The 22,415-nt window shown below is 43.9% G+C and overlaps 1 protein-coding gene across 2 annotated transcripts in view; it reads right to left on the bottom strand.

Annotated features, from left to right (window-relative positions):
* Positions 1-22,415, bottom strand: part of HSF2BP (heat shock transcription factor 2 binding protein) — a 52,472-nt gene that overhangs the window by 17,606 nt on the left and 12,451 nt on the right. Inside the window, exons 4-6 of one of the 2 annotated variants that reach the window (XM_019525132.1) lie at positions 17,290-17,439; positions 15,854-15,992; positions 7,804-7,921 (exon numbers count right to left, since the gene is read on the bottom strand). In XM_019525132.1, the coding sequence (XP_019380677.1) occupies positions 7,804-7,921; positions 15,854-15,992; positions 17,290-17,439 (407 nt within the window). The remainder of the gene's footprint in view (positions 1-7,803; positions 7,922-15,853; positions 15,993-17,289; positions 17,440-22,415) is intronic. The other variant, XM_019525133.1, reaches the window with a different exon arrangement.

Raw genomic sequence — 22,415 nt, 5'->3', positions numbered from 1 at the left:
CCCCCCCCCCCCCACAGGATTACAGAATTTGGTCATTAAAATGTGGCTCCTCTGTGAAACCAGTATTTTTTTTAATTGCCAGCCTTGCAATTGTTAATTGCCACCCTCTCAATCTGAGATCTGACAGAAAAGCTCTACTTTTGTCCTTGCACAAGTCATAAGCACTTGCAAAGATCATACAAGTCAAACTGTGACCTCAGTTACACTTGTACAGTTTCACTGCTGCCAAATAACTACATGCCTGTGCAACCCCAAAAACCTCCATCAAGGTTTTACAGGACATGACTGAAGACAATCTCTGGCCTTTTTAATTAGTGATGCTAACGTCAAAGAAAGAATAAACCCAGCTTTGCTTTTAGGTCAAAGGTAAGTCTATAGGCTGGCAGCTAGACAAAAATCTTTTATTTGCAAAATAAATAAATTTAACATAGCATCACTGACCCAGACACCCTCAGTGCTACTTTTACAGTCACACTGTACTTTAATGTCTATGCAGAAGAATGAAAATCTAAACACTAGCTAAGTGCCATGTTCAGTCATATAGTTTCCAAACTTCTAAAACTTTCATAATAATCATCTTCCAAACCCAGTAACGTTCACTGTCCGTCTTTCAGGGCTACATGTATACCAAGCTTTACGCTGTTAAACAAACCTGTCCCGACTTTTTGTCAGAGATGAAAAAACATATTACTCCCCTCCACCTAAGTTCAGCCAAGTGCCCTACATTTTTACAAGTTGAATATATCTGGCTTCTATGGGATTAAAATAAATAAGAGATGTTTCAGTACAACCAGTATTTTAAAACAGCTGTAACACACAATATATGGGAGTGGTATAAAGTTGCTATCTAAGCTGTAGAAAGATATTTTTAATGCAGTGTAATAAACTAAAATTCAAGCTGGATAGCTTAATGTGAAGAAATACAGAAAGTGACTATTCAACAAGTTGTTTAGAAATAAGACCAAGCAGTGAGTTGGGGAGGACTGCAACCCAGGGTATACCCAAGATCCTATTTCTTCAAAGCTGCCCAAAATGACTGATAACACTTGATATAAAGGATTGTGTTGCCACTAAACTGCAGTTTCTGCTGAGCTAAACTGCCCTCCTTAATATTTCATGCTGATGTTATTACATTATCTTCCACATTAGTCATGTGGTTAGATTTTTGTGTATTCTATGGATGAAAAGATTTATTAAATTTTTTGTCATAGCTAGCAATATTCTGAACATGCAGAATGTTTCTTTTTTTCCTTGGTTATTTTCAGTAAGTTTAGGGCCAATTTTCAAAAGTATTAAGCACCCAAAAAACAGTTTTGTCCACACCTCTAAAATTCAGGCCACTGATGTACAGCAGACTATTAGTCAGGAGCTCTGAGGGGCTGCAAAAGCAGCCATACTCTAATACCGGTGGTTTCCTTACAAATTCTCTCTCATCTTTTTAGTAATGCCTTTCCACTTTTTCTTTTTCTGCATATCTCCTCTTCTCTAGGAATTCACTATTTGGGAATAGTTCAGAGGAATGGTTAATTACTGGAATTTATGACACACTGTGATTAACCATACTCTTTGTATCTCCCTAAATCTTTTCAAAAAAGGTACTATTTTAATAAAATGGCAAAAAAATGAAAAGCTGACTGAAAGACCATGCCTTGGAGGGGGGCCTGCATTTCACTGATGGGATAAATGCTGATACCGTCTCCCAGTCTGCATGTTTTGTTTGGGTGAAAAGCAAGGATAAAGCAGTATGAAACAGGCTGGAATCTCTTTGCCCAGCTAAGCCAACATGCCAGGCTATTAGCTCCTCTCTGGCCACTGCTATATCTCAGGGTCTACAGTACAGCCATATTTTACTGTCCTGGACCGGGTGAAGAGCAAGGGGAAATTTTTTTAAAGCTTTAAGTTCTATTTTCAGAAATAGGTTTTTGCCAGCCTGTCACTGACTTCCAGTGAACTTTGGGCCACATCTACACAGTAAATTCACTGTCCCCAGCAGTGGCACTTTCAAGTACACATCATTTGAGAATGGCTGCCTAAACTGGAAGAAGTGAAGCTACGTGCATGTGGCACCACAAATGGGCTAGTTAGCATGGGGTAACTTCACTGGCACTGACCAGTGCTACTTAGCCCACCTCAAAAACTGCACACATGCTGCTACCCTGCTTCTGGTTCACCAGGCAGCCCACACAGAGCAGCATAGAGTATCTGAGGATGCTGCTGCCCAGCATAGTAAGTTTACCGTGCATGCACAACCTTCGATTCCTAAGCATACAATCAACTTTGAAAATAGGAATCAGGCTCCTAATGAGTTAGGCACTTTTAAGAACAGAATCCCTAGTCAAGAAAATCAATTGCAGTCATGGCCCACAGCAAACAGTGGAGGCTGCTGTAGAGTTGTGCTGTACAGTTTTCAAAGCCCACAAACTCCTTGCTTCTCCTCATACAACCTTCCTTGCTTGGGCCACAGAATTCAAACCTGTGAGCATTTACAACTGTCCCTGATCATCCAAAATAAAAGAGGATAAATGAAATAACTATTTACAACAGAAAAGGTTAATATTTCTTGACACGGTCTTTCAATCTGTTCCTCAATGGAAATGTCAAAGAGATTATAAATGACGTAAAAAGACATTGCTATGTTTGTATTTTTGCTTTTTCTTATTTGCTCTGCGTGGAGCTAAGGGACTGATCATGGTGTGCTTAAGAAAGCAGTGTGGTTTGTAATGCTGGAAGAAGACTAACACCCTTTCTGCTAGCCAGTCAGAAGGCCTATGCCCAAAGGAGCAGTACATTATTAGTAATAACATGCACTTGCCCACACATAATGTGGAAACACTGCCTGTGTCTTTATGCCACTTTTACCTCTATGCTCTCTTACAACCTGTAAACTGAAAATTAAATATTTTTTGGCACTCACACACCATAAAAGCAAGTTCTACACATCAAACTGCTTGATAAGCAACATCTTCTAATGTTTAAAATGTTTAAAAGTCATGCATATAACAGAATTTTTCCATTTAAGCCTAGCAAATTAAAGTAAGAGCTGCATTTGTTAAAATTTTCCTTAGCATTAGAAAGAAACATTGTATTCAGCCCCCTCTACTGACTAATGCAGTGAACTAACCACATAAAGGTAACAAGTTTTGCTAACTACTTTCAACTCTGGATTTGACTGCACTGTCTACAGTTCGCTATAACCCATTTGCTGGTCTTTTGCACAACAAGAAAAAAACATTAAAAGAAAGAATAAAATGCAACTGGAAACCCACAAAAGTTAACCAACAGATAAATGTCATTTTTGAGACTACATAACTGAACATTTAAAAAACTGCTTAGACTTCATGTGGATAGCGTTCTTTAAGTGTAATTCCACAGATATACATTGCATTCCCAAAGTTCCTATATGGAGATCCATAAGGTTTCATTTTAAATACACTTAATGTAACAAACCAGGAAATCTACATACAACTAATACATTTCAGGATGTTCTCTGTATTCTTATGACTGTTTTTTACTCTGTACTGCCTCACAGTCCTTGAGCTGAGAATCCAGGAATGGCACCAAGATGTCTATCTTTGAAAAGGTTGATGGTTAAAGACTATTATGCATCTGAATAGAGCTTATCAGGTTGAACAAAAGAATAACTGTATCCTACACAAATCCTTGGGCCACAGAATTGTGCAGGTAGGTGAGGTTTGGAGAGTGGAAAATCTCCAAACAGGAGAATAAAGAGGTTACTGCTAGGTCTTAAAAACCAGAGGACCTCAGAGATTTGGGGGAGGAAGGCGGGAGGAGACACTTTAGAAGTACTCCAGAACAAAGGAAACCTGGGCAGGATGAGCAAGCTTATGCAGTAAAGTGAAGAGGAGTCCCCTTCTAACTGAGAGACCAGTCAAGGGAGAAAGAAAAAGGCTACAAGAGAAGAATGATTTGTAGGAAAAGCCATGTGCAGGAAGGGATCCTGGATTTGGACACCCTAGAGAAACAGGATCTAAGCTCAAAAAGCAATAAGAAACAGCGGCAGGGAAATACATGCAGGTATTACATGGTTTCATTTACGCTGGTAGGATTCTTGTGCTAGCTAAAGCAAAGAGTGGTTTGTTTTCAGAATTCCATACAAAGCTTGTGTGTCCATGTGCTTCCACTAGCACATAGCAATGAGGAGGTGAAACAAAACTCCAAGTGCCCACAAGCCTGGGTTCCTGAGGCAAGTATGTTTCAGTTACTGAGGAATCTTGATGGTGAGTGAGCATAGATCCTAGAGGCTCATAGTAGGTGGGATGGCAAAGTCCTATGTCTGTGAAGGAAAAGCAAATACAGATACTGTGCTCAGCAACTGGGCAACAGATGTCAAGGGAAGAGTGCTGCAATCTCATGTGGGTGTACCCAAACATTGACACCTAGGGCACCTATACACAAGCAGTGAGGCTGCTCCAACACACTGTAATTAAGGTGCATTGGAGCAGACTCAATTAACAGTCTGCTGGAGCATGGTAATTATCACACTCCAGCAGACTCCAGTGTCTCAGAGTTTTAATTAAAGTGCCCTTGCCGCCATTTTTCAGCGCAGGGATGCTGATACATGAGATGCTTCAGGTGCTTTAATTAGATCAGCTCCAAGAGTTGCTCTAATTAAAGCACCCACCCTCCCCCCACCTCCCAGAGCATGCGTTTAAATGGCACGAGTGACCATCCACTTGGGGGAACTACAGGTTACTACTACTACTACTGTGACCTTAACCTATTGTTTTGTCTTTCCCTTTCATTCCAATATTAAATCCCGCCCCCCCACATACTCTATTTTGATATTTGTCCAAGTGACAAAAAAAAAAAAATGCACAACAGTCTGAGTTAGCTACTCTTTTTATAAAGCAACCAGTGGAAAACCAAAACGTTTGAAATAAGCATATCCTTTGCCATGGGCGACTGGTGCCTCCTGGCTCTGGGGGGCACCAGTGACCAGTCGCTGACTGGGGGGGGGGTGATCCCCCAGCAGCCAATCACCGATGCCAGAGGTGCAGCAAACCAGAGGTGCAGCACAACTGGAAGTGCTGGCAGTGCTTCTTTGGGCACACCCACAATCAAAGGGGGGACATCAGCCACTGGCTTCTTTCAACGCCCCCACTCCCCGGCCGGCAAGGGCCAATTTCAAGGGCGGCACGTTCCCCCACTATGCATCGCCTATGTCCTTTGCTCAGAGGAATATATGTCAGCTCATTTCCAAGTCAGGAGTCACGATTCACCTCTAGAACTTTTAATTGTTTTGATCTCTTTAAAAATCATATACTAGCCTGCATAGGCGACTGGTGCACATGCGACCCCCGGTGGGGCCCCCCCTGACAGCCGGCACTGATGCTGTAAGTAAGGCTGGTGCCCACCCTGACAGGGCCGCTGCCGTCAGCAGCTTCTGCGGGTGCCCCACCAGATTCAGGAGGCACCAGTCACTCATGATAGCCTGGCAAAGCTACCTTGCCATACAGGCCTTGCAATTTTGGCCACAAGACATGCTCCACCTATCCCACATCCATCAAGATAAAAGTTCAAATGGGAGAAAATGTTTTTTCTAAGACACTAATAGGCATGTGATTAATCTTTAATTAGTATCCCCATCATACCAGCAAACTAGCACAAGTATCAGTCCCATTATCTTTCAATAAGATGATTATGCCAGGACTGTGCAGGATTCTCTTCTGTGGTATCTGGTCTTAACATAAAATTTAAAGCGAGCACTTTGTTGAATGCCGAACATGGATATGATCAAAGAAGATCATTACACTGTGTAAGGATTTGTATTGTAAAATGTATTGTAGCGATACAATAAAATTAATTTGTGGCTAAAATTTCTAAACCACCAAAGAGTTTGTGAAGCCTCTCTTGCTAATAGTTTAATAGAATTTATAAATTAATATTCAAACAAAATGTCCCATGCAGAGTCTGTGGTTGGTCTATGGGCTAGATTTGTACCTGTTTTCCTAGGACTGTTGTGGAGTTGATGAAGATTACATCATCATAGAAGAAGCTGTCTGGTAAAGTTGGCTATCACCTCCAGTTAAATCTGAAAAACAGGTTTCCCTCACCAACCGCTGGGGTTAGGTTCCTGAAAGTTCCCGTAGTTGGCAAAACTGTGGTTGGCAAGACAAAAGCAGGTGAAAAATGGCAGGGGCGGGCTGATGCATGGCCACAGAAAACCATGGTTACACAAAACTGTATACTGTGGTAGACAAAATGGTATACAGAATATAAGTGTGGATACTCAAAATCATGGTTGGCAAAATCGTGGTTGGCAAGGGAAACCTCTATAACATTTTTTTTGTTTTAGATGTCTTTCCAAAAACAACAACAACAACAAAAAGCTCCTCAACCACTGCTTAATTACAGTACTGTCAATTCCAAGCATTCAAAAATGAGTCAGGACTCAAAAAATCATTCTGGCTTAAAAATCACATTACTTGGGAAGAAAAAACCTTGAGTTCTCTTCATTTGCATTGTGGACTTTCAGCATTGTATTTTCAAAGCTTTTCTCCACAAACTTCCCTTAGTAAGATCCTACTAAATGCTGCACAATTTAGCTATTCCAGATGGAATGCTGACTTTCAAACTCTCAGGTTGGGAGAGTCTATGACAGACACTAAATCAGATGGAGGTAACCTGCAATGACAGGTATGTAAGATGAATGAATCATTCAATGACATGATCATGCAATGTTCATGTTTTTTCACAGACCAACATTCAACAAATTCTAATGCCTACTAAAAATAATTCCTTCATACATGAATCAAAGAATCAGCACATCCAAATATTTAACTACCTACTTATATGTCCCTAGATCACCAGTGTATCCAATGACAGATAACTAAAATGAGATGGATTTTTCCCTGCTATGTACAACTCACTTAGGTGACGCTGTAATAGCTGAGGAAATTTCAGAAGAGATTATAATGCATTTCATGTCTTCATTTACTAGAAAATCCAACTTATTTCATTAAAAGATGATACTTTAAACAGATTTATTTTCATTTAATTTCTTTCAGCTCTTCTTCCTGCTTTAAAACTTGACCCACCCTTAAATACCAGCATCCTAGCAACCCAAACTTTTGCCAATGCAGGAATAGGCCATATCTCTGCATTAAAGACAATGGTCCTTGATGGATCTCGCAAGAAACTTGGAGCAGAATCCTATTTCAATTTACACACCCACATGGCAATTACTTCATTGCATAATTGACAATTCTGGCACTTAGCCACATTTTGTACTCCATGTGCTGTAGGGATACACCTGGCTACTGACCATACACAGTTGGCTGCATTGTGGGACAGCTCAGTATGTGTGTATTTGAGCACGAGTCTTGAAATTCTTGGCAAAACACGAAATGGGTAGGAGCTGGGACTGCTATCTTCTAGCCAACAGCCCAATGGCTAGGGCAGTCACCCCGGAAGGGGGAGACCCAGATTCTAGGCCCCCACACACAAAGGATATTTAAACTTGCAACTCTGACTTCCCAGCACAGTGCTATAACTACCAGACCACAAGATAGTCATTATCCAATCCTCTCTTCAGCCTAGCATACGTGTCCAGCTGCCCTTCATGTGCATGCAACCTTATCTAATGGAAAACAATATACAATCCCCAGCTTTGTAGTCCAATGTGGTATAGCTGTAAAGAATGCCTCCTGTGATTATTAATTCCAACCAATGAAGTTCTGCTCCAGCTAAAGAAATAATAGGCCATTAGGAAAATAGCTGTAGTAATGGCAGACTATATTGCAAGGTAACCAGTTTCATTTTGAAACTATGTAGCCACCGTACACTTTAAGTTTGGTACAAAATCCTGGCTTCATATCTCCCAGAAGTTGTATCATTGTGTCCAACAGCTCCCGACTGGAATTAACCAGGAACTCACGGCCACATGCCAATGCAGCAACATCTACAACAGAACACAAAATAATACTACATTAATCACATTTCAAACAAAAAAATAAATTCATAGTTAATACAGGCTCACTTTAATTACTAGTACCACTGACAATGAAGGAACTGAGAAGAATACACTATAGGCATATATAAACATAATGTTATAGTTATCTACTCAATTATATTGAGCCTACTGAAGCAGCAAACAATATTTGTCAACCCTTTTAATAATTATACACTGGTAATAAAAATATGTGCTCATGGTGGCCTAGCAACACAAGTAGTAATGCTATGAATTATGAGGCAGAAGGCTGCATTCAAGTTCTGAACTGGCATCCTCAAACAGCACTGACATAATGCAAAGCAAATCCTTATAGAGCTCATATTAAAGGAAGTAAGGAAAATACAGACTGTTTTCTGTTTATTCATCCTAGGTTGCACGGCCACAGTAAACCATTCAAACACCCACAAGGTCCATTTGCAAGATCTTCCCCTACCCTGCATGAGTACTGTGCTGTTCAAGCCCAATACAATATGCAAAAAAAGAAAAGTCAGAAATAAAGTTACTCTAAGGATAAGGTTTTTGCACTGTGGGCGTGTCTACGTGTGAATTTGTGTGCACCTGAACTTAATGCGCCTTAACGCAGCTCGCTGGGCAGCCTACCCTGGTAAGCGCTCTGGACACTCCCTGGAAGCCTTCAGCAGCATAGCCGGGCAGTACAGCCCAGCACCAGCTGAGGGGGCAGGAGCCTCCAGTCCCTCTGGGTGCAGTGAGCCTGGCCCCAGTCCCAGTTCTAACCCCCTCATGTTCCTGCCTCTCCATCACCAGATGACAGCAGACTGGAGCTGAGCCTGCAGGGTCCCACGCTGCCGCCAGGCACCACCAAGAAGAGGACACAGCAGGTGCTGTTCTGCAAGGCAGAGACGCTGCAGCTGGAGTGGCAGTTCTGGCAGCAGTGGTCCCTGTTGGTGGGCGGTAAATTGGCAGAGGGAGCAGGAGACACGAGGGCTCCTGTCAAAGCACAAGGGAAAGGCCTATTGTGACTACATGAGGGAGAAAGGGGCACCACAGCATGGGCACGGCCTTTGCTAGCAGCTTCCCCATACCTCCCCCTCAAGGCACGTTTGCTGGCTGGGCAATGCAGCCCAGCAGGGGCAAGATGCCTCACTGTCCACCCGGGTCCCAGATCCAGCCACACATGCCAGCCCACACCCGAGAACTGGATCCAGCCACATATCAGCCCAACCCTGTGCACCAGACCTGACCATGGATGCCAGGCCTACTGTGTGCTGGTACAATCTAGTGCACAAGGTTGTGTCATCCAGCTCATGGGACTCCTCATGGGTTGGGACCACTATAATTCAGAGTTCAGAGGATATCAGGGGAAAGTCCAAAATTTAGCATTTCCCATGAAGCCCCAGAAAACTGCAGATTGGCCAGAAATGGCCTGAAACCATGGGGGAGATGGAAAAAAAGGTGGGGAAAAAGGAAAAGGAAAAAAGTAGAAAGAAAAAAACCTTATCCAAAGCACAGAGAAAAAAAGGTGGCAGAGCCCCAGAAACACTATATAAACCCCATATGTTTCCAGGGGCAGCCTACAGATTAATGATCATGTCATTAATGATGGAGCTCAGCCAATCAGGTTGCTCAATTCCCTGCTTTGACAGGGAGCTTAAAAGACCTGCCCAGAGCACAGCAGGTAAGTACCCCACTGCCACAGGGGCTGCAGGCATAGGCATGCTGGGTACCTGCCCCCACAGCTTGGTGTGGGGTACAGGGTACACCCCCAACTATATCTTCCCCTCCAAGGCTTTGCTTAACTGGCTGGATGTGAGGTGAGGTTGGGAGGGAGCGGGAAGCATTCCCCACTGCTGGGTGCATGTTCCCACAGCTTGGTGTAGGGAAGGGGCTTCCCCTAGCCCAGCTCAGGGTCTCCTAAGCCCCTTTTTGCTCTGCTGCCACACAAGAACAAAGGGAAATCCCCCCATCCCCTTCCCCATGCGGTGGGGCTCAGGAAACCTGTGCTGGGCAGGGGGAAGCCTCTGCAGCGGGGCACCCTGCGTCACACAACCAGCTGTAGTGGCAGGCACCCAGCATGGGTCTCGTGAGCCCTGCTGCACAAAGGGGAGGGAAAATTCCCCTCTCCCACGTGGCACCAAAGAAAAGCAGGGCTCAGGAGACCCTGCACTGGGCCAGGGGAAGCCCCTGCCCCACACCCAGCTGTGGAGGCAGGCACCCAGCAGGGAGGAACCCTTCCCCCACTCCCTCCCAGCCTCACCGCACATCCAGGCAGCTAAACAAAGCCTTGGCTGGGATGATCTAGTTGGGGATGGTCCTGCTTTGAGCAGGGGCGGAACAGACTAGATGACCTCCTGAAGTCCCTTCCAACCCTAAATTTCTGTGATTCTATGATTTCAACACTTTGCACAGTGAAAGCTGAAAAGATGAGCAAGAGTAGTGTGAAGACACCCCAAGCAGCAAAGAAAAATTCTGCCATGGATCAAGTGAAGCAGTTTCCTGCAGGCACTCTTCATACAGATGGTAGCAAAACAGGTGAAGAGCAGCCTGTGTGCTGTTGTTCAATGGCAATCAGCCCCATGGGCCAGTTTCCTCAGCCAAAGGCATGGGAGACCCTGCCATGAAGAATAATATTGGCTCTGGCAAACCTGTAGGGAGCCCACTTTTTCCCCCATTGGAGCCTGAATTCCAGTGGTCCTTAATCAGGGGTCCAGATATTTGGCAGTAGAGGAGCAGCAATTAATGATGCTCCCACACCCCCACCACCAAATTTCTGGACCCCTGAGGAGACCCAGAAGCCATATGACATGGACTTGCACGCTAGAGGCAGAGCACAACTGCAGGCTATTATAGACAGAGTAAACAGTGTGACCTGTATTTAAGGCTGTGGCACACTTCTTATTGAAAAACCTTGTTTAAAGCTTCCTACAGTTTTGCCTGACTTCAAGTATTTGAGCTGAAGTTTTCCATGCTTAATATCTGCTTCAAGTTGAATTTTTTTTTGGGGGGGGGGGGGGAGATATTACTTAGACACTATTAATATTTTTATATCTGCTCTGTTGAGAAGATTTAGCACTTTCATGCTTTAGGGCAGGGGTCACTAACTGCTGGCACACATGCCAGAGCATGACACCCAAGGCCATTTTGCTCAGCATGCCACAACTGGCCCATGCTCTTGGCAGCTGCTGCCAGCCTCAGAGCCCAGGCTTCTTGCAGCAGGCAACCAAGAGGCTGCAAGCCCTGCTGCAAGCAGCCTAGGCTCAATGGCTGACAGTAGCTGCACAGAGCCTGAGCCAGCTGTAGCTGGGAGGCTGCAAACAGCTGCACCGGCTGCATGCAGAGGTCCACATGCACCCAACTACCGTGGAGCCCAGCCAGGGCTCTGGAACCCAATATCTTAGAGCAGACAGTAGGCAGGCTGCAGACAGCTGCACCAGGCTCTGGGGTACCATCCATGCCAGCAGCAACTGCACACGTGCCTTGGAGCACAAGGCAGGGAAGAGGCCAGGGCAACATCCCCCCAGCCACTCCCCCACCATCCACCTGGAGGCACACATGCAGCCACTTCCAACAGCAAGGATTGTGCCCCTTGTAGCTCCCCCACAGTCTGCCTCTGGCAAACCAAGTCAATGCATGGGCTGGGGTTGGGGTGTTTTTGGCACTGTGGCCAAAAATGCTCTCAACCCCTGCTTTAAGACAAAGATTTGCAATTTGGCATGAGGTTATTCTTGTACAGGGGTGTGTCCACAATTCGTCCAGTTGTAGGCCTCAACAGTCTCAGACGATACATGCGGTTTAGATTCATAGAGTCAGAAGGGACCTCAGTGGGCCATCTAGTCTGACCCCCTGCCCCTGGCAGGCAAGAAAAGAAACACCAACCTTGGGGTCATGTGATCCCATCCAGGTACCTGTCCAGTCTCTCTTGAGGACCCCCATCCACTTGAAGACCCCCAAATATGGGGCGAGAAACACCTCCCTTGGAAGCCCATTCCAGATTCTGGAAACCCTGACCGTGAAGAACTTTTTCCTTATGTCCAGCCTGAACCTTCTCTCTAGTAGCTTATTCTCCTTGTCGTTCCAGCAGGTGCCCTGGTGAATAGATCATTGCCTACTTCACGTTGCTCTCCCCTTATGAATTTGTATACCACCACAAGGTCCCCTCTCAGCCTTCTCTTGGACAGGCTGAAGAGGTTAAGGTCCCTTAGCCTTTCCTCGTAGGGCCTTCCCTGCAGGCCTCTAATCAGGTGAGTGGCTCTTCTCTGGACCCTCTCCAGGTTGTCCACATCCCACTTGAACTGTGGCATCCAGAACTGGACACAGTACTCCAGCTGTGGTCTGACTAGTGCCACATAGAGGGGGAGAATCACTTCCCTGCACCTGTTTGTGAAGCACCTATGGATGCACGACAAAGTGCAATTGGCTCTGCCAACTGCTTCATCACATTGGCAACTCATGTTCATCCTGGAGTCAACAGTGACTCCAAGATCTTTTTCTTGGTTAGAACTCAGCAACTAAATTCTCTGATGATTCCATCTACACCAAGTCTGCTCCATCTCTCCATAGGTTTTACAAATTTATCAGACTCTGCATGCACCATCCCCAGGGAACTAGTTCAGCATGTTCCATTCCAGGGTCAATTCAGACTTTCTAGGTCATTTACATATCTGGCAGCCAGGGCTCTCTACAGCAGCATTTCTCAACCTGTGTAGGTTGTGACCCAAAAGCAGATCACAAGAATATATAAAAGGGTTGCCAACAAACTTTAAAAATGGATCATGTTTTGCATATCCATTTGCTGGGCATCCTAGTAAACAGGGATCTGGGTTTTCCATTTACCACAGAAAAACACGTATTTTCTACCTTAAAGGAGAAAATAATTGATTTTCTCCCTTAAAGGAGAAAAACGTGGGCTCGTCACAGGCTGGCAGAATTCAAGCCTGAAAGGGGCTGCTTGGGGTTGGGAGATCAAGACAAGGGCAATCAGGCAGGAGGCACCATGTGCACGTATACACACACACATGGCAACCAGGCATCGTGAAGAGTCATTTCCACAGCTCCCCATAGGTAAGTCTATGACACAGGGAGAAGCAAGGCAATGTGATGGGCAGGGGTGCGGGGCCATAAGCGATGCATTGGTGGGCATGGGGGGGGCACGTGCCCCCACCCCCCAGATTTGTGCACCCACTGTGGCCATGGGGCTGCAGCCAAGCAAGACCAGCATGGGCAAGAGCCACCTCCATGGCCCAGCAGGCAGGACCTGGCACAGGAGGGCAAAGCAGTGTGACGAGACTCACTGCTGCCACTGCTAGGCCCCCTGCACCAGCTGTGCAGCCAGCAGCACAAAGACTAATGGATAGGAAGTGGGGGGGGCCCTCCTGCCCTCACCTCCTTCCATCTCCAACAGCTTGTGCACCAGGCAATGGCTTTACCCTGCTGCCATGGCCCAGCCACCACCGCCACTCCCCTCAGGCTGTGGCTCTACCTGGGACAGAAGGTGGGGTGGCAGGCAGCATGAGTGGCCTGAGGGGAGTGGTGGCCAGGCTATGGTGGAGGGGTAAACCCACGGCCCAGTGAATGAGCAGCTGGTGGTGGGAGAAGGTGAGGGCAGCACACCCCTCCCCCCACCATCTGTTACTGCTCATGCTACTGCCATTGCAGCTGGCATGGGGGTCCAGTGGCAACAACGAGTCTCACTGCCCCATTCTGCCCTCCTGCACTTGGTCCCGCCCACTGAGCCACAGACATGACTTCTGCCCATGCTGATCCAGCCAGGGTGCAGCCCTGTGCCTACTGTGGGTACACAAGGCGGGGTGGGGAGGGGGGCATATGCCCCCCCGCCACCCACATCCACCCATGAACAACGCATGCCCCTGCCAGCTGGGGCGGCACAGCAGCAGTGGAAGCATGGCAGCAGCAAGCAGGAGCTCTTACAGATACCGCCACCGGTGGCGGTGGGGGGGTAGAGATGACAACCACCCGCCGACACCACCAGCAGCATCAGCAGTAGCCAGCAGGGATCACTGACTGCCCGCAGATGCCGCCAGCAGTGTCAGCAGCAGAGTTTGGGGGTGGTGAGTAGCAACCACCCACACGCACCGCCGCCTTTTTGTAGGCGGTGCAACACCACACTCAGGGGGTGCATGTGCACCCACGTGCACCCCCTACGTGTCACTCCTGCATCCACCCTCTAGCCCACACACTGTGGGGCTGGGGAGCAAGGGGTACCAGCAGGGCTAGGAGGCTGTTTTCTAATTAAACTATTTACTATGTCAGGACTGGCCACTGATGTTTACAAACAGGTCCTGGTACAAACAGAGTCGAGAACCACTGCTCTACAGCACCAATGACATTTTTGAGTGCAGAGAGACTATCAGAGTTTCCAATGGTGAGCCAAAGGCAGCGAAGCATCTTAAAACAAATGTAAAAAAATTAAGAATGGAGTGAAAAGGAGTGAAGCCTGCATGGGGCTGTCGACAAAAACAGCCATGGTTAGAAAGCTAACACAGAAAAAGAAGTGAACCAAAGGAAAAAAATAAAAAGAGTTTTCTGAAAAAAAAATGAATGCAATAATGTAACAGAAGACTGTATAATAATGCATACTCACAAGGCTACTACGTTTAAGTTGCACAGCCAACCATAATACTAGCATTCCCTAAATTTTGGGTGCTTGAGACCTCTGCAAGTTTTTGTGTTCTTTTAATTTGGCTTTTCAGAGTGAATGCTACATAAATGTATAAATAGGGGCATTAAAAATGTATAATATACTTATAATAGGTATATTGTTGTATTTCCTATATTTCTCTTAATAGACAGTCGTTCACAGAGCCACTATGACACCTGGATTACTACTCAAAACAAAGCTGCAAACTCAGAGCCTGCTGGTATGTACATATAATTTATGCTGTTCATTCTAATATGCATAACATTGCGTTTATCAACATTGAATTTCATCTACCATCATCAAGACCATCCTACTAAGGTTTAGATCCTGCTGTAGTTCTTTGCAATCTTTTCTATTCTTGACTAACTTAAATAATTTTGTGTCATCGTCAGCAAATTATGCCCTCATTCAGGAGAGCACAAATCTCAAAAGTGTCCAATTGAACCACTTTGCATGCCAAGAGTAGAAATAAAATAGCCATCTCTTCAGCTTCCAACCTTACTTCTCACCCTAAGATATTGAGTTCCTTTGATAATTTCTTGCGAGAGACTTTGTCAAAAACCTTAAGTTTAAATAATCAGCCCATGTTTTTCTATTGGTGTTACAGTAAAAGTCAAAGCCCTGTCTAAATTCTGATTTCAAAGGGTGATTCTGAGGCAAAAAGGGGAGCTTCCATTTCCATCGTGAATTCAGAATTATAGTTATTTACTTTAATGATAAAAATAAGGTTTGCTAATTTTTACTCTCAGCACGGCAGAACCACAAGTGACACCAAGTTTCCTCCTGGTTCAGGCAATTTCCAAATGTTGAACATTTACCTTGAGGTAGAAATGAGACAGGCACTTCTACAACTGAAATGCCTCAGAAATGTCAGGGTTACCAATGATGATGCTAAAGTGATGCAAAAGCCAAAAAATATACAGCTTGACTTTCAGAAACCAAGGTTAACTTACAGGAATAGCAGAATAAGCATCTTTTACTTCTAAATTGAGTACAATTGCTCTGGAATCACTGAAAGATGTCAGGCGTTGTCAAAGTACAACTGCTCTTAAGTCTTTAACCCTTAAAGTCTTGTGAAAATTGTCATAACAATACCAAATCAAAAAAACAATTATAACTTTAAGGAAATGATGATTCACACAAAACATATCAACATTTTGAAGAGCAATGAATCAAAGTTAGGTATCTATTTTCCTACATCTACTGCAATATGTGCTTCTTACAGTATATGCAACATGCTGTCCTGATATATAAAACTGACTTACTTGTTACAATCCCTGCCAGAGCTAATACAAACTGATTTTCATCAGAATCCAGATCCTGCTGTTTTGTATCTTCACCTAAAGACTTCACAAAACTCTCCATAGTTTGTCCAGTGATTGCAAAAAAAATTACTGCTTTACTCTGCAAATGTCGACAAAAAAGAAAAGATTACTGAAGTAACTATGGTTCTGTGTGATGCATTTTCCAAATTTATGTCAATGGATCCAGCTTGTGTGTGTCCATGTGTGTATCTATCTATCTATGGATATATAGATATTCCCTGTCTGTGGATATATGCCCAGTGTACTAAACACAGATTCTTTTGACCAGCTGTAATAACTGGAGCAAAGCCAGTACAATGAGCATCCTTGGCCCTCCAAGGAGGAAATAAAGAGTAGGTCCATGCCAACTGCCTCAGTTCCTTCATCAATGGAATTCTGGCAATAACAGACCACACATTAGATGCAGCTGTGGAATTTATGTTCTTGGTATGTTTCTATGAATGAAGATTTATTGGACTTCCAACAAGTATGCTCTTTCCAATGTTGCCAAGCAATGTTGTAACATCTATACACACAGATGAAAAGTGTATGGCTTGGGATGCAGGACTTGGGCATGACTGATACTATACCTAGATGCAGAGTGAACCTTATCACTGATTGAACACAGAGATTTCTAAGCCAGTCTGGGGCTATTATATCTATCTTGGCTGAGTTCTGCTTTAGCTTCCTGCATATCATTGTTAGTAACAAAGATGGAGGAAATGCATCAAGGTTTAAGAAACACAGAATCAGGAACACACCCAGAACTGACTTGGAGATCCTGACCTCAAAGAGGTCCTTGAAAATTATTGCATGGATTCCATCCCATCCAATCTTTTAGACACAAAGGTGGACTTAAGTGCCTAGTGTGAGATTCTATTGTATTCTGCTACAGTCCCTGAAAAACTTTCAGTGAAAAAAGTGAGTGGGTCCCCCTCCTTGCTGCCTTTTCATGACTCAATCTTATGGGTAAGAAGACAGGATAGTACAAAAGTAGATGTATTCATATATTTTCATGACTTGGAAGAAAATAAAATTACACTTCCTAGACACGTTTTAGGTGGAAAAGAATCTAGCCTTCCCCCTTTTCATTCAGTACAACATATCTAGCTGCTTGCCCCACTGGAGACAAAATGAAGGTGAAACCTATTACAGAACTTGCTCATGCCCAGAACAGTATCAAAGCTACGTTGTTATTTGCAGAGCTGCTTGTGTTTAATTTACAAACAAAAAAGTTGGCATTAGCACTGCATCTGTGTATTTAGTTCCAAAAGATGATTTTGTCTTGTGTTCAAGTTATGAAATATACCTGCATGTTCAGTTGTTTGGAGCATGCCCCTTATCCAGAATGCTTAACCAGACATTATGCCCAAGATTTACATATCTACTCAACTTACTCCTCCTAGAATGTTTCTAACTGCTTCTTCACTGCTAGAGACGCCCCATAACAAAGTACATACTGCTGCTCCCATTCCTGTACAATACTCCGCCTGCTGCAGTAGTTGCTGTTTTGCTTCATTCAGCTGCTGTCGAAGAGTTAGTTTCTCCTGAAATTAATAAAAGAAGAGTTGGGGAGATTGATACCAAATTCCATTTCAGATCATCCCTAGTACATTGCAGCCATTCAATGAGGGAAGCACATTCAAAATAGTTCTGATGAGTTACAGAACACTCCTGATTAATAAGGTTGTGCACACTGGGAGGTCAGCAGGAGTTAGGAGCCTGCCCTGTCCTATATAGCCCATGTAACAGTGAAAGACCTGAACCGTAATTGCTAGTAATCCACTAAGACTGGAGTAACTGAGACAGAGAGATCTTAGAGGCAGGAAGACTGACTGGAAAGGTAAAACGGATTCAGCTCCTACTACATAACAACTCTCTCTCTCTCACTGAAAGATACATTTTAGCAAGCCAACTTTTATAGCTTGGCAACTAGATAGTTCAGTGACAAACTGCTAAGTATCTCAGCCATTTGTGATAACGTTGCTTAAGATCCAGGATAAATGCCCTAGATAGAAAAAAGACCTGTAGCTTGTCATTAAGTAGTGAGAGAGAAGATTTCCCTGACACAGGGGCAGATTAAGCTCTAGGCCTGAGAAATGCAGGGGCCTCCAAATTTAGGAGCACAGAACCTTGGATGCAAATAGCTGTTTTACTATATAGCTGCCTGTCTTTGATGGAACTAACTGGTTTCATGCTTCATTCACTCTGCAATCAGCAACAGAGAACAAAGACCTTGAAAAACAAAATTCAATGAAGTGTGGCAGTATTTTGGATCTGCAAGCATTTCTCTCAACCAGATGAAACCTGGCACAAAGGCGGCTATGAGCAGCAGATGGTTCCAGATCTCATTTAGTCTGAAATCATGCCCCGGTTGAGAGGTGTGGGGATTACTGCTGGAGTCTGTGGGGAGAAGGGAAGACTGCTGCAATCTCAGTCTAATCTCTGCATCTGTAGCAACTAGGCCATGATGAGGAGGTAGGATTGGTACTAGGATCCCAAGAGCTGAAATCTGTCAGGGAGATGGATGTGTGAGGATATGCACTGCACCCATCAGTGGAACAGCTACTTGAGAGTACCTTGGGAAGCAGGAACAGAGAGTCAGCACAGGAAAGAATGCCAAATCAAGGGTGAAAAGAAGGGAACATGTACTCCATGTCAGGTGTCATCTACCCCTCTCTTATTTGGAGTCCTCATTTTCAAACACGTCACAAGACAACTGTCTTGTCCCCACCCTCTGCAATCCATGATATCCCATCCAGATAACTTGACATACACAAAGGGGATGAAGTGAGCAGGATGTTTTTATGATGTGCTGGAATAGAAAACGGATCAAAACTCACATGAATAAAACATATTTTCACAATTTTACTGAAAATCTAATGACATTAGAGGTCTGTATCATAATTTTTGCAGCTGTAGGTTCAAAAATTCTGGAAGATTTAGTGCCATGTCCTATTATGCCTAAAATGTGTTTAAGTGTTACTTGGACATTTAAAGTCCTGATCCTATTCCAGCACTACACATTAAGTGGCAAATTTTAAATCTTATCCCACTCTACACGTCTAGACCTGTCCTGCTGTGCAGGTTCAAGAGACACCCTGTATGCCTACCTTAGCCCCTTACACTCTCTTGCAATCCTAATCTGCCCAGGAAAGCACATGAATTCTGGGCAAATCTCACTTAAATTCCTGACATTTTACTTGCAAGAGGAGGGCCCACCCACATCTTAGCCTAATAACCCAATGGTTAGACCACATGACCAGGACCAGGAAGTGGGAGACCCTGGTTCTGGCCCTCTTCAATTAAAATTTTTTTTTACTACACCATGTTTAGCTTGTACTGATCATACCTAATAAAGAATGCCTTGCATTCAAAAGCTTGTCTAACTCCATCCCAATGAAGCAATCGGTCCAATAAAACATATAACCTTAAGACAGCCTTGCCTCTTGCATGATTCCTGGACCATCACAGCTACATCATTTTTAAACTACCATGAAAACCAAGTTCATTTTAAAATGGAGCCTGCTGTAATTTTAAGAACAAAATGGCTAAGTTCAACCAGACTCATCAACTGTTCAACTACTACTCTTCATCAGCACACTTTTCATTCTACTCAGGTACACTTAACCTTCCTCCCATCTTTTTCTTTTTTTGTACAGTCTTCATTCCACGCTTAAATTTTCCACCTAGGTGCTGATGCTCAGTAGTAAGACACACAACTTCAGAGATGTCGCGACTAAATAATACAAATCCAAGAGCAAAGCCACAGCAAGTACTTCAAACTGTTAAATTGCCATAACAAAAAACAAATGAAGTAGGGAAAACCAGAAATGACATTTAAAAGATTGTGGGGACTAATCAGGTCTGCAGAAACAGCAAATAACTTGGAAAGAAGCAACTGTACAATGGGTTCAGGTCACTGAATAGTTACTACACTATTCAGTGAGAATATCTCAGGGTAGGGTCAAACTTCATGACTGTAACAGTGCTAAACTACGCAATTATGGGATGACGGATGACGAAAAGAACAGTCAACTAAATGTGACGTTTATGCTTCTTATTTAGCTCAGAATCAGAGAGCCTCTTAAATTCCCTAAACAGACTATAGAGGATTCCGAGGAAACTTTGGAATGAAAAATGATGATTCATTATTGACCAAGAGAAGAGTATTACCTATCCAGAAAGCCTATTTTCTCTCTTGCATCCATACCAATGAGTCACCACTGTTTTCAGACAGCTTGATAAACATACAGAAAACAATTCAGTGCATTCCTGAGAATGCCTCAAGCTTATAATTTTGTCCCCAAAGCTCCAGCATCAGCACTACTATGAAAGCATCATTACCTATGTCAACTAAAAGTGTGTTTTCTTTAACACTGTAAAAAAATATTCTCTCTCGTAATAACATACAGAGATACGCATTTGTTTTCATGCTAAAGATCCCAAAGGACTACTGCAAGACAACCTACTTTTGAAAATGCAGCACAGACTATCAGTACAGATTCCAAAAAACTGAAAATGGAAGGGAAAGCTTTGTCTAAGTCAGTGGTGCTCAGTACAGTCTGTGGACCAATCCATCCCATGGGGCTCCCCACAGATCCAAAAATTGGTGGCAGAGATACGGTGTTGCCACCTCCATTGGTGGGAGAGGGGGGAGTTACTTGCTGCAACTCCCCCATTGCCAAATAACCAGACTAACAGGGAACCACACACTAGCCTGCAGATTGACCCCATGCATGGGATCTCCTTGGCTCGGCCCCACACTACTCTGGCCCTGAGGCCAGAAGCTTGACCACCACTGGGCTAAAAACACCAAGAAAAATGCCTGCTCTTATTAAATAGACCATGTTTTATAGAAAGTCTCATTCAGTAGAAACCCTACACAGTAGTTGTCTGGTATTCAGTTTGTCGTGTTTTTATGAACAAGAGTTAAATCGTCTCTGTCAAGATTTAAATCAGAAGCTTTAACACAGATATTTCCACTCCACTGCTTATACCACTGAGGACTTATTTACATGGGAAAATACAATGGAATACTTACTGGGGAACAAGCTATCCTGCAACACCTATTCCAGACTTGCACTCCCTGGGGACAATTATTTCAGAACAAGAGTGTCCATATATGGAACTATTATGGAGTACTGTATTTACGTGAACACAAGGTGAGGTTTTTTCCCCTCCAATTCGCACAGAGGCAAAAAGCCCCTCATCTTATAATCACATACAAGAAAATACAAAATACATTGTCTACTATTAAACTGCTGCCAAAAACAGCATGAGCTCAGAAAATTAAACCAACTATGAAGCTCATTAAATGCAGCCAATACTGAGCATAACTATAAAACACATGGCACATATTTGGCAAACATGATGAAGGGAACTGTTTGGATTTTTTTTACCTTTAAAAAACAAACAGTGGGTATTCCCTCCAGAGGGAACTAGCACTGGGCCTGGAGGTACTGCAGTACTAGGCCAGCTCTGGGAGGGCCAGAGCTAGCCCCAACACCCTCCCAGACATTCACTTTCTACTGGGAAAATCACTGCTCTCCCAGGTAAAACCGCAAGGATACAGGTGTTCAAGCTTTTTCTCCCAGAGTAAAAATTGCTCCCAAAGGATAAAAAAAACCTGAGAACAACGAGGGTTAAACCACTCCCAGAAGAGTTTATGCTGGACAGTGTACATCTGTACACATTCTAAGAAACACATACACTATGCTCAGCAACTGTGGCATGTGGTTTCACTGTGTACACTGAAATGCCCTTACAAGGCTCTATATATTATCCAGTTTGAAAATGAAATGAAACATTAAATTCAAAGGGGATAATTCCTTCAAACAGCTCTAGATGTCAGCTGTCTCAAAAGATAATTTAACAGCTTTGGAGAACATCCAAGCAGCCTTTTTTCATCTTGATACAAAGTACACTTTGACACAGGTCCACAATGATTTGCATTAAGCTGGATTCTAACTAAATAATACAAAAGAAAAACAAACAAGCAGGACATTCACATCCAAGGGAAACCTAAGCTAAATGTGTTCTGTTGTTGCTGATATGCAGTTTACACAGCATGCAGGCTCACTAATTATGTTGGAGACAGTACAGATTATGGGACACAGTTGTAGAGTGGGTAAGGCATCAATTTATAACTTGAACCATAGTTAAGACTGATCCATAGTCAACCCAGCTCTAAAGATGTACCTGTCACACAGGCTAGGGGGTCAAAAAGCAGCTGGACATGATCCTAGTTCACATCACCTCCTTGTGCCATGCTGGCTACAAAAACTGGCATCAACACAAGCTTGATAAGTTGATAGGCCCATAGTTTCATAGTTTCTAGGGTCGGAAGGGACCTGAGCAGATCATCTAGTTCAACCCCCTGCCATGGCAGGAAAGAGTACTGGGGTCAAACGACCCCAGTAAGGTGGTCATCCAACCTCCTCTTAAAAACCCCCAGGGTGGGAGCCTGCACCACCTCACATGGAAGCTGGTTCCAGACCCTAGCCGCCCTGACCGTGAAGTA

The sequence above is a fragment of the Gavialis gangeticus genome, unplaced genomic scaffold, assembly GCF_001723915.1.
Source record: "Gavialis gangeticus isolate Ggan-Ray unplaced genomic scaffold, GavGan_comp1, whole genome shotgun sequence".
Classification (NCBI taxonomy): Eukaryota; Metazoa; Chordata; order Crocodylia; family Gavialidae; genus Gavialis; species Gavialis gangeticus.
Note: the sequence above shows the minus strand (reverse complement) of the source record. Positions and strands in the feature narration are given on the sequence as shown.